Source organism: Scleropages formosus, chromosome 6 (assembly GCF_900964775.1).
Source record: "Scleropages formosus chromosome 6, fSclFor1.1, whole genome shotgun sequence".
Classification (NCBI taxonomy): Eukaryota; Metazoa; Chordata; class Actinopteri; order Osteoglossiformes; family Osteoglossidae; genus Scleropages; species Scleropages formosus.
Window position 1 is genome coordinate 23,707,218 of NC_041811.1, and position 12,783 is coordinate 23,720,000.

Genomic DNA, 12,783 nt, shown 5'->3' on the forward strand with positions numbered 1-12,783 from the left:
CTATAAATGCTTAACAGAGGAAGACTTTGCAGGCTCACAAAATCATGTTTGATCTGGATCGCTGGGAGTTTGTATTGCTATGGTTATCAAACAGTGGTAGTTCCACAAATTGAATATGCCACCGATTATTCATAAAACTGGAGCAAGCGGTGTTGACAAGTGGAGAGCGGTTCCTTCCATGAAGTCCACACTTGCGAGGGTGGGCGGGCAAACCACATAACAGAAGAAGCCCTACTCCAACCACAGTGGGAGGGAGTCCAGCTTCATGGGCTTCTCCCTGGAAAGGAACATGGTGGCTCGCACACACCCACGATACACCCAGCGAAGCTAAACAACCGACAAACTCGGCTCCGCGTCTCAGTCCAGTCATTGATTTGAGCTGTGCTCCACACAAACCAAAGCCTCCCGGTAGAAGGCCCAGGCCCACGGACTTGTTGTCGGAGCAAACAGCCTCAAATATGTTTCCAGTGCTTTTCTTTGCGAACCCAGCCCTGAGCGTCTCCACCGTGCAGACCCGGCGACGTGACTGAAGTCATTCATTGAGAACCACGAGCCACCCACGTGAAGTTTACACTCTCCCGCCCGATGTTAAGGAACCAGCGGCAGGGTGGGTTTGGCCTTCCTTGCTCCGTGCGACTCGTAGAACGTCTTCTTCTCTCGACAGCTGCTTTGAGGTGACCTTACCTAAGATCTATGCGTGGATTGCAAAGCTACCTTCCTGCACGCGTGTCCCTTCCTGAGCTATGAGGGGAGGATGCTGCCACTAATCGGTGCGCTGACACACGCCTCGGGCAAATTAGAGAGCTGCAGCAGCAGGAATAGAACCTTCTAAAAGCAGCGCTGACATTTAAGATGCAGTCTCTTTTTATCACAGATTTTGTCCACATGTTTCGAGATTTCACATAAATAAATAAAAAATATATATATAAATAAATAAACAGTTACAAAGATCAGTGCCAGAGTTCACTTTATTCCATCTTTATTGCTGTACAGTATCTGCCCTTTGGCCTTTACCAAGAAATGGCAATATAAATAAAGCACTTTTGGAAGTCCTTAAACCATACATATCTGCATTCGCAATTCGCAAGTACACTTATAAACCTCTTGTATATTTCAATCTGGAAAAAAATAAAACTATTGCAATTTTCGCGTATTTCATATTTCTCAGATATTAAAAAAATTGATGCCAGCTGTTTCTGAAAATTGCCATTTACTTAGATTTTGCTTCAGACTCTTATATACATATTAGTTTCGCTTCATAATCAAAGACAGGCTTTACACGGTTTATGATGTTCGTGGAGACTGCAGGTGCCTTTTAAGATGTGTAGTGCAATGAAAGTCAAACATAACCTGCGAGTGAAATGATTCGTTCGAACATTTAAAGACATTTCTTCACTTTTTCAGCTAGCAGACAGTTCCCAGTCAGGTACAAGGCCACAGTACTTAACTGTGCTATTTCTGAACGAACGTTTTACTTCCTGATCATTTGTCCCATTATAAAGCTCTCGACATTAATAATACAGTAATGACCTCTTCTCCGAACAATTAATGACCGCAAGTTAAGCAGATCACATTAATTTTTTAAGATTTTTAATGATGTATGAATCTTTTGGAATCCATCCCAAGCCAAGGTCTGAATTGCTTCATAAGAAAGTAATGACATTTATAACAAACACAATATACATCACAGAAAGTGTTTAGTTCAGAATTCAACACTCAAAAGGCCAAAGAAAATGTTTAAAAGATAATTTTATTATTCAACACATTTCAAGCATGGTTGATAAAATGCCAATATTAGGAAGGTATCCAGAGTTGTTGACATAGAGAGAATGGCATTTGCACTTTGACTTTGCCCAGGAGGAATAAATGGTAACTGATTCCAAAATGCTGGCAGCAAAGCAGAAGTAAAAAACAAAACATTATTTCAATTACATTGGTTGAGAAGTTTTTGGCCCAGGCACTTTTAATAATACGCTTGACGGGGACAAAATGTCTTGAAAAATGCAACTCAAAACAATGAGGTAATTGGGTCTCTTTCTTTTAAAACTGTTACTCTGAGAAACTATAACGGAGAAGCATTGGTGGTTCAGTGGTAGAATTCTCGCCTGCCACGCGGGAGGCCCGGGTTCGATTCCCGGCCAATGCATGACATTCTTTTTCATTTAATGCCAGTTTTTGCTTGCTTTCTGCTTTTGTGATTCCTCGTGAGCCACAGTATCCCTAATTTCTCTCGCGGTAAACCTCTCATCTGCCCCCACTGTGCTAATAGCCAGTGAATGGACATGGGTTATTTGTTCGTCGAGTCCTACCGCCCAAACTGGCCATTCTTCGACAGTACAGTGGGTGTGCGCGTGCGCGCGCATTTACAACTTTGGTCCCTGCTATTTGAAAAGGTGCTTTGTTTACGCTGAGATGCATAGCACTTCGGGAGAAAAGCTTCGGCTAAATAAATAAATGTAAATGTTTTATATGCGCCCTTTTTCGGGGTTTGGGGAGTTAAACTCCGAGTTTATAGGTTTGTGATAACATGTATTCTATGAACTACGGCGCTATACAGAACAAAGAAAACTCATTCATTTTCACCAATCGCCCACGTTCAGCTCAGCTCGAGTTTGACAGTCTCCTGGCTCCACCCAGTGATAGAAAGTCGAAAATTCACAGACCTTCTCCAAAACTGCACATAAAGCCGTACTACAGCATTTCCTTCTTCTCTTTATTTTCTAATTAGGCAGTTTGTAAGGATACTATTATTTCAGTCTTTATTTAATTGCACTTTTGGCCGCCTTGAAGACTCCACAGGATGACGTTTACCACAGCAGCGGGAATACGCTTGACCACACAGTGTCTCGCGATATTTAAGAGACCCAAACAGTGAGCAAGATGGCGGCCTCCATAGAGAGCCTCTTGTCGGAGATCTCTGGTCTGGAGGATCCCGTTGAAGAACTGAGAAGTTTAAGGACCGCTGTTTTGGCGGTACCATTAGAAACGTTGAAAGAGACGGTGCGTGGACTGCGACTCGAAGTTATATTTTCCCTCCTAATCTCCAATGACAGGTGCGTACTGCTTGTGAAATACTGCTGAGTCAAGTTCTGGCGAATGATCGCAATCTACTTACCTGCTGCTTCTCAAATTAATTTGGCTATACGCAGTGGTGGAGTGGCAATTTACGATGGGATTTGGAAACTGAATCGGCGTGTAAAGACAAAATTGCGTATAACCATTCACCGTAGTCTTGCTGTTAATGATCTATTAGAAGATGTAAAAATTTTTTTTATTAAAAATGTTAGTTTTAGTCACATTTATTCACATTACATCGTGTATTTGCAGAGAATCCACCTGTGTTTCCCCGCCGAGCTGATAGGTGGCAGTATAACACACCCGGAGAGAACGGGATCGTGCAGCTGGATTAATTTGAATTCCCTTCAGTTGCGTTTCCAGCTCTTTTGGGTTCATGTTTATTGGTAGAGCTCGTAGCAGCAGTGAAAAAAGGCGTCGCGTTGCCATGGAGACACTAATGAGTCCAAATTTGAGTCGGAATGAGTTTGTACAGCGCATATATTTTTTTTTTTTATTAAAAATAAATGGCAACTGTGAATTAGTATATTTGCTTGCAAGGCTCAAAAACAGTATCTCGACAGTGAAATATCTATTCCTCAACAACGCAATCTGCCTTAAATTATATGTGATATAAACGCATTAGACAAATAATAATTCCCGTTGAGGGAGGTCGAATTACCAATTAATTTGAAACGAAAGTAAATCAGTTCCTGTCACCTAAAATTAATTGTAATGCCAAATAAACCTAATTTTATGTATGACAATAATAAAACCGACATTTTTGATATTTCGTAACAATAATTATCATTTCTAGTTTGTCTTTGAATGAATGTTGGTTGTAATTAGCAGTTTCAATTTGTTTAATAGAGGTTTGCAGGTGGTCCAGAGTCTTGTATAGAAAGTATTGGGCTTGAGATAGAATACATTTTTATAGTTTTGCTTATGGATGTTAATAATCTAAAGAAAGTTCACAAAATTATTGAATGAATGTCTTTCACTCTGCAAAGCACGCAGAGCGCTGTGTATATTATATATATTAATATACAAGGGTTCTCATTATAGTGCCCTGGAACCATGTTCTCAGCATAAATTAATCCAAGAAAAGTTATCTTGCTGTATAAATGGCTAAATAAAGTTACACAAAATTCTGGGTTCCTTTGCAGACACGCATCAGCTAAATAAATGGTGAATCCAATTATTCTGTTGTGATGTTTCATTTGCCTTAATTGAGGGATTAGACTGAGATTTTTAGTGTGAATAGAAATATATATTTTAGTTTGTTTCATTATGAGAGAAGCATAATGTCTGTTACAACAGCTGCGTAAAAGTAGCATTGTACTGAGTACATTGTACCTGTTGTATGAAAAAGGGGATATATTTTCAAAAGCTGCTGTTGTGCTTTTGGTGTTAAGGGATGCCTTTGTAAGAGAATTCAGTGTGTGTATATATAGTGTAGTACTTGTAGTGTTTTTCTTTTTAATATTGCACAGGGAACAGGTGGAGCTGTGCGTTGTCATCTTGGGCCGCTTTCTGCAGGCGCTCGATCCACATTATGTGGCTCAGAACTTCAGAGAGGAGCTCCAAATGGGACTGAACCACTGCCTCCATTCTGTCAAGGTGCTGGCCATTTCACAGGTACGTACTCTCCACATACCTCTCATCCTGTAACCAATGGCAGCGTGTATTTTTATTCTTAAGTTTCTCTTTAAAATGGATGCTATGTGTGTAGATCCGGCGAATTGTGGAGCATCCCGATGCTGCGCTGGTGATTGTGAACAGTTCAGAGCTACTAAAGGGACTGATCCTCTGTATTGCAGAGGAGAAGATATCTGTTGCTAAAGAGGTACTTTTTCTCATGTTTAGTGGCTGTATTTGTTAGTGGAGTTACCTTACTGTTCTTTGATTTGTCTATGATCAACCTTTTTTTTTTTTTATTTTAAATTCAACAGGCTATTCAGGCTCTCTCCAAGCTCACCAACACAACAGATGGTTTGCATGCGCTGTTTCAGAGTGAGCTGCTGGACCACTTGAAGGATGTCATGGGCACCAGTGACATTGTCCGGTACAGAGTGTACGAGGTCAGTTTGCCTTCCGTGCTGTTGGATTGTGGTTTTTAAAATCCATTTTCGTGGTTCATCTACAGGATATAAGTATCTGTGTCTCTGCCTGGCAGCTGGTGGTGGAGGTGTCTTCCATCTCACCATTGTCTTTGGGTTACTGTGCAAATGCCAGCTTCCTGTCCAGGCTGCTTGGTGAACTCACTGGAGATGATGTGCTTGTTAGGTGAGAAGACCACCCAGACATGCCATGCCACGCCACATCTCAACACACCACAATGCCCAGCAGAAAAGTTGAAAGTTTTGTACTAAATACACGTTACTGTGACAAGCTGTTTTCTCATCTCACAAATATTCCTATCATTATAGGAAGGTGCATGAATTAAATCGTGCTGTAAAGCCATGATTAACGTAAATATTAATAATATAAAGCCCCCTTTTCTAATAAACTGCTCTGTCCAGTTCACATATTTTATTTTACTTTATGTTTTGCTGATCTTTGTGTTTTAGTTTGTTTCAGTTTTCTTTTGTTTCAGAGCCACAGCAATAGAGATGGTGACAACTCTTGCTCACAGCCAACACGGGCGGCAGTATTTAGCGGAGCAGGGTATCATGGATAAAATCTCCAATATGATCATTGGTGCAGAGTCAGACCCTTTCTCAGACTTTTATCTTCCAGGTGAGCTATCTGTCCTGGTATTTCCATACTGTAGGTTTCTGAGACTGTAAAGTAGTGTTGTATTCATTTAATGAAACAAGTTATTTGATAACTGTATCTGCATCGTTTGACTGACAGTATTCCTTTTTCGCAAGTTGCATCCCTCATAGATGTTCTCCCTGCCTGACACCAGGCCACCACTTGCTGGTCTTTCATTGATTTATTTCTCTTGTCTCCTAAGGGTTAGTAAAGTTTTTTGGTAATCTGGCCATCATGGACAGTCCCCAGCAAATCTGCGAGTGCTATCCAGCTTTCCTGAAGAAGGTCTTTGAGATGGCCCTGGACAAGGACCCAGTCATGATTGGCGTGGCCCTGGACACGCTGGGGGTCCTGGGCTCCACCGTGGAGGGAAAACAGGTCCTGCAGAAAGCGGGTAAGAAGCTGTGCGGTCACTCTTCCCTCAGAGCGAGAGAGGCAAACGAGACTGAAGGCTAATGGGGAAATCGGGCACTCAGCTGTGGAAAAATGAGAAGCATTTCATTTCCCCAGAGCAATGTTGCTGTTTGATGTGAATGTTCTAGTGACAGTTTCTGATTTAAGCAGCCCTTAGAGTTTCATGTTTACATAGCTACACCTGCCTTTGTTAAAGATGGCTACCTCTTGCTTCTCGGTTATGAATCAATATGTTGAGTTTAATTGCCTAGGTTCTGACACACACACACACACACACACACACACACACACACACACAATTTTCTGAACCGCTTGTCCCATATGGGGTCGCGGGGAACCGGAGCCTACCCGGCAACACAGGGCGTAAGGCCGGAGGGGGAGGGGGAGGGGACACACCCAGGACGGGACGCCAGTCTGCCACAAGGCACCCCAAGCAGGACTCGAACCCCAGACCCACCAGAGAGCAGGACCTGGTCCAACCCACTGCACCACCGCACCCCCGGTTCTGATACAGTTTTGGTGTATTTTAGCTTTAGTAAAATACATTTTAGGGGTGACACAATGGCATGGCAGGTAGCCCCTACTGCTTCACAGTGCTTAAGCTGTTGAGGAGTAGGTTTGAATCCAGGTCTGAGTAGAGTTTGCATGTTCTATCCATGTCAGTGAAGGTTTTCCCTCCCATAGCCCACAAACAGATATTTCAGGTGAACTGGTAACTCTAAATTGTCCTTGGTCTGCACATGGCTACCTATGATGGACTGGCCTCCATCCAAGGTGCGTAGCTTTCTATCCTAGCCTAGTGCCCAGTGATTCTAGGATAGACTCTAGACTGCAGTGATGCTGAAAAGGGCAAGTGATTAGCAAAAGTGAATGAGTAAAATAGATTTTAAAACTGATCAAAACCTTTATGTAAAATTCTAAAATGTTTGTTGCTGACAAATGAAAGAACCATACGGGTAATTTTTTTAATCATCTTTTTAAAACTGATTTAACTTTATTTGAATCAAATATTTTGTATGAATTTGTTTGGAGTCTTGACCATCTGCTCTGCCTGCTGCTTAAAAGTTTGCTTCCTGAGCTGCTAATATCCAGAAGAGTGTGCAGGGATATTGTGGCAAAATGTAAAGCAAGCAATGTGACAGCAGTTGATGTCAGAAGTGATTGACTTGCATAACATGGCACATGAGTAAGTGGTGAATCTGTCCATGGCTGTGTGATTTACGTATCCTTCTGACCCTGACTTGTTTGTGTGTTTTCAGGAGAAAAGTTTCAGCAAGTGTTGAAAAGGCTGAGCCAGCTGGCCCAGAATTCCACTACAGAGCTCAGGGTTCGGTGCCTCGAGGCGCTAACTCTGCTCCTCACGCTGCCGGTATGACAACCTTTATGTTGAACTGTCACTAAGCCACATGTGGATCAGAGCTATATGTGTAGTTTGGATGCTAAGAGTCCTCTGATTGGAGCACTACATCTCTAGCCTTGATGTTAATCAGTGTAGCAAGGCTCATCATAGCTACCCTGTGCTGCTGAAAATTCAGCAGCCTCCCCCTTTAAAGATGTACAGGCAATAAATAGTTGGTGGGGTCACCACCCTGCTATCATTCAGCAGCTGCTGAAATGTCACACTGGACATTGACTGTCTTCGAGATATTGACCTCAGACGACATCTGTCTCTGTCCAGCAGTTATTACCGTGTGTGTGTGTGTGTGTGTGTGTGTGTGTGTGTGTGTGTGGAAGAAAAAGATGCTATTGCTTTGCATTGTTCTAGGGCTTTTCTCTCAAAGTAGTAACAGAGATCAGGCTGTAAAATGTTCTATTGTTTCGCTGTGTTCAGTTGTACTCAGTTGATCTAACTGTTCATTACCTTCTTTCTGCATGGCCACTCTGCAAATGAATCACTTAAGACACGGTTTTTTGCTGTTTTAGTAAAGTACGTAGTACTCAGAAGGCTAACACGGAAACTGATGTAATGCAGCATTTTTACTACCAAAGGCAAACTCTGGAAATGCCAGAAACTGATATTTCAGTTTTTCTGCTCCTAACGTTACCCTCGAGACCAATACTAAAAACCCATAAATTCATGTAGTCTAAAGACTCCAGTATTCATAGTGAGTGGTATTGAACCTGGCTGTTCACAAATGCATAAAAAGAAAATTAGTGATAATGTTTGGAAAATGAAAGCTAATAACCACTGTTCTTTGCTGCACCAGCAACTTTGTTTGCTGCCAATCAACATGCTAGGAAATTATTATGGGAAGGTTCTGAAATACCAAAACTTTTCTATATGTAAGTGCATTCATGTTGAACAGAGCTGTGCCTCCAGTGTAAAGCGTTATCTTTCCCTTCAGATCTGGCTGAAGTCAGTTTGGTTATTTTAGGTGTGCTTATTCTTATCGTTTATTAGCTGCTTAGCTTATGATTTTACGTATATGACGCAACACAGAATTTGATCCATTTCTTCTGCTCAACTGGAGCAATGCAGAGTTTATCTGTTGCCTAAGGGTACCATGACAGTAGTGGTTACAAGTCCATGTCTTAATATACTATCTGCTGCTGCAGACAACCATAATGCCACAGCATCCCCACAGGCTGAGCAGCAGACAGAGGACCTCCTGGGCCTGACGGAGTCCTGGTTCAGCTCCTTGTCCAACCAGCCCTTGGAGATGTTTCGCAGTATCAGTGTCCAGCCGTTCCCGGAGCTGCACTGCGGGGCCCTCCGGGTCTTCATTGTCAGTACTGCTTCCATCCTCTTCAGCTGTGATCTTTGGTTAAAGACAAATGTTGTGCTTTTATTGACCTCTACATTTATTCATTTAGCAAACTTATCATACTCAAAGAATAGTTATAAAGCAATGAGCACATTCTGTTATGTACGCACATTAAATTCTATAATGCTTTCATCCAGTGTATAACAAAATGCTTCAGCTTTAGAAAACAAGAAACATTTCAGTTCAGAGATCTTATTTTTGCTCCTTTCCCCTCCCCCTCATAAAAGGCCATAGCTGACCAACCCTGGGGACAGAAGCTAATGATTGCTGCCCCAGGCTTCATGGAGTTCATTGTGGACCGATCCACGGGACCAACCAAGGAGTCAAAAGATGCGAGATTTGAACTAGTGAAGGCACTCGCGAACTCTGCCTCCACACCAGAGATCTTCGGAAACCAGCATTATCTTCGCCTGCGGTCTTATATGCGTGAGGGACCATACTATGTTACTGCTGTGTCATCGGTTACAGTTGAAGGTGCCGAATAAACCCTCTGAAGTGTGACGTATGCAGGAGAGATCAAAGACGGTCTCTAGTGTCAAAGAAAGCGATAATCTTCTTTCCATTTTGAGCAACCTTAAATGCACTAATGTTTTTGTATTTGGCTTCTCATATTATTAAACCAGTGACAAAGCAGGTGTTTTGTGCTGAATTCGTGTTTTTCTCTGTGGCAGTTTGTTTTTGCTGTTTAAAGGAACAGTTACATTTTGCTAAATGAAAAATGTGTATCCTCATTGTTGGATATTTGGAGGAAATGTGTCTATAGTGTTTAGGATTCATGGTCTAACCTGAAAGTTAGGCTGTTTGTCATCTTTTTCAGTTGGTTCTTGAACAGCCTGCACGCACACAATCATCACCTGCTCAGTAAACTTTTTCGCCCTCATCCATATAATCCTGTAAACAGAATTCCCTCGTTTGTGTTGTGTCATACTTAATGCCTGCATTTATTGATTCTAAATAATGTGCAACTTCCCTGTGCCTACTGCATTCTTTCAATATTTCGAACATATCCTTACTTGGCTAGTATCCCCCCTCGTAAAACATTCCAAATGTACACCAACAGAGCCTTGTCGAGAATGTGAACTTGCAACCTTCAGGCTACAAGTTACTACTATTCTTAAAAGTTACACCTTGTGTTTGTTGTGTGCTGATGTTAAATAGCAGCACTTACGTACTGGTTCTGAAGTATTGATCAGTTTCTGCTTTTGGATGGCTTTCCATATAGCATGAAAAATCTTAATGCAATGCCTCTGTAGAACTGTTTTTTTTTTTTTTTTTTTTTTTTTTTTTTTTTAGAAGTAAAGATTAATTACTTTATCAGTGATGCTGCAGCAAGAACTTCCCCAAAATTAAGTATATAACCAGTTTTTCAGTTACTTAATTACAGTTCTTTAATAGCTACACTTACTGTGTCTGAATGAAGAATGGACCGTGAAAATGTTCTACATCATTCTTTTGGTTTAATTTTACTTGCTTAATGATGGTTTACATCCATACTTTTATTCATGGTATAAATGCAGCGGTAAGCCAGTAACATTTTTCTCATGTCCACAGCATGAGCAAAAACAGTTTTCCTAGTAGAATTTGATTAGTTTGGTTCCTTAGTTGTGCAATGTGAATGTGGAAATGACAAGCTCCTAACTGGGGTGCCAGTAAATGTGAACTTGTTTTTTAGTACAACATTCATGCACTACTATAAAAAATTTTAAAAGATTTTTCTATCAATAAATGAGTTTCACATCACTTTTCTCCAAAGCATCAGCCAAATGAATAAAAGCAAATGTGTACCATTTCTTCTGAAGTAGGGTCATGGCAGTCCAGAGCCTATCCTGGAAACATGAGATGCTAGCCTAGGCTAGGCACACCCTAAAGGAGACACCACTTCATTGCAAAATTATTTTCTTGTTGTGAGTACACTACTTCTATACCAAGCACTGGTAAAATTGTAAGAACTAAATGCATTTCTCTATAGATGTGTGTTAGATTAACATCAGAACTCAAGAGGAAGACAGTTCTACAAGTTAGTTTTTTTTAACCACCCCTCTTTTTCCATGGTAGCTCTCATGCACTGAAATGTGCTTTACAAGTACAATATATAAAACACATTTACATAAATTTATAAGCATGTGTGTTTGTGAGTCATGCCTGTTCTATTACTTTTTGACACGGAGACATGGAGGCTATGCTTTTCATTTAATATGTCAGTGAGCCTCTTCTATTCCATCATCTCTATGTAATTACTCCTGGATCAAAACCTAGGGCATAAAGGCTGGGAGGCCAGTTTCATTAGTCTTCTCTTGACACTCACTGGTCACCTGGAACATCATCTCAGTCATCAGTGTAAATAACCTCTTATATGGAAAGAAGCATCCATATAAAACAAAATCGTGAGACAGGTAATATTCCGGTAGTTAACTCCTTAAAACTCAAGTCTCTCTGATTTAACACAGAGAGACATGCTGTATGTAATTTTAATTAAATACAAACATTTCCTTTTCTAGCGTAAATGTAAAAAAAAAAACAGAATCCTCAGTGCACAAATCAGTAACATCCATCCTGAGCTCTCAGTTAATGTGGCCTGTGAGCAGATTTGTTATTAAGTTATTAGAAATTATTAATGTATACTATGCTTTTTCTAATATACAGCATAAATACTGTCAGACTAAATGATTGTGCAGTTATGGTTAGACACACACACAATGCCTATAGCCACTTGTCCCCAGCAGGATCACGGCAAACTGGAGTCTAACCCAGAAAAACAGCGTGCAGGGGTACACCCTGGGTGGGACGCCAGTCTACCATAAAGCACCCCAAGCAGGGCTTGAACCCCAGACCCACTACAGATCAGAAGCCAACCAAACCTGCTGGGCCGCTGCACCCCCTACAAAGATATCAGTGCAATTAATTTAATAATAAACATGAAAAACATATATAGACAGTATGTTCTTAGCCTGGTGGTGGTGAAGTTGGTGGTGAAACTGATATTAAAGAAGGTGCTGAGTTATACTTAATTTTTTTCAAGACTTAATGACTGCAGAGCAGTTTAGAAATTATGTTTGAAAAAGCACACCACTTGCCCAGTTTGTCTAGTGTGATGCAATTTTCTCAGAGGTAAATGCTATACAAATGTATTTCCATGGCTACCAGCAGCCTCTTATTAAAAAAAGAATGCAGTTTTAAAAGTACTTGTTCTGGGTTAGTATGGAGTATAAACACTAGACTGTATCAGTCCATCTTTCTTAATTTCAACCCATTATCTGAATTTTGCTGAGTTTTACTGTTATGTAGTTACCAGTTTTCTTGTGCTCTTTTCACACAAACATTAGAAAGAGGATTATGGTATTAACAGGATTACAGAAATCACTGCAACAATTTATATTTTGAATAAATTAATAATAATTGTTTTCTATAATCCTTTCCTTTGTGTAGGATGCATAATTCAGTAAGCTGGGTTCACCATATTGAGCCAGCACAAGTTACTTCAAACTCAGAATTTTTTTGGGCGTACGTATTTTTTAATACGTTAAAAAATGAATTATCAGGGTAAGAGAGATCCTTCAATGACCAGGGAGTAATTTAGAAATTATACTTGAAAAGAGTAACAGCTGTCCAGTTAATTCAGAACGAGGCAATTTTCTCAAATGGTTACTTATAGCAGAGGTAAATGCTCTGCCACATTTGTTTCCATGGTTACCAGCAGCCCCTTTATTACCTCTTCTCTGAGAAGTTTGAGAGCTGAATTGGCAGGGTGAAATAGAGGCTTAGGTCTGTCAGTGCATTAGATCACAAAGTAAAG

At 40.7% G+C, this 12,783-nt stretch overlaps 1 protein-coding gene and 1 non-coding gene across 2 annotated transcripts; both read left to right on the plus strand.

Moving 5' to 3' along the window:
* Positions 1 to 2,075: 2,075 nt before the first annotated feature.
* On the plus strand, positions 2,076 to 2,146 carry trnag-gcc (transfer RNA glycine (anticodon GCC)). Its single transcript has one exon. It is a non-coding gene; the product is annotated as a tRNA-Gly (tRNA).
* A 668-nt stretch (positions 2,147 to 2,814) lies between these two features.
* psmd5 (proteasome 26S subunit, non-ATPase 5) lies at positions 2,815 to 10,057 on the plus strand. Its single transcript, XM_018750393.2, has 10 exons — positions 2,815 to 3,053; positions 4,548 to 4,692; positions 4,787 to 4,900; positions 5,007 to 5,135; positions 5,231 to 5,340; positions 5,651 to 5,793; positions 6,014 to 6,205; positions 7,485 to 7,594; positions 8,811 to 8,951; positions 9,218 to 10,057. Exons 1-10 carry the CDS (start codon positions 2,881 to 2,883, stop codon positions 9,473 to 9,475), a joined length of 1,515 nt encoding a protein of 504 aa, XP_018605909.2. The 5' UTR covers positions 2,815 to 2,880; the 3' UTR covers positions 9,476 to 10,057.
* Positions 10,058 to 12,783: the final 2,726 nt, after the last annotated feature.

Bases quoted from the DNA above. Each gene is read 5' to 3' on its own strand.
- psmd5 (XM_018750393.2), top strand. From the start codon at position 2,881: ATGGCGGCCTCCATAGAGAGCCTCTTGTCGGAGATCTCTGGTCTGGAG. The intron at 4,901-5,006 runs GTACTTTTTCTC...TAAATTCAACAG, and splicing joins AGATATCTGTTGCTAAAGAG to GCTATTCAGGCTCTCTCCAA. The intron at 5,794-6,013 runs GTGAGCTATCTG...TTGTCTCCTAAG, and splicing joins CTCAGACTTTTATCTTCCAG to GGTTAGTAAAGTTTTTTGGT.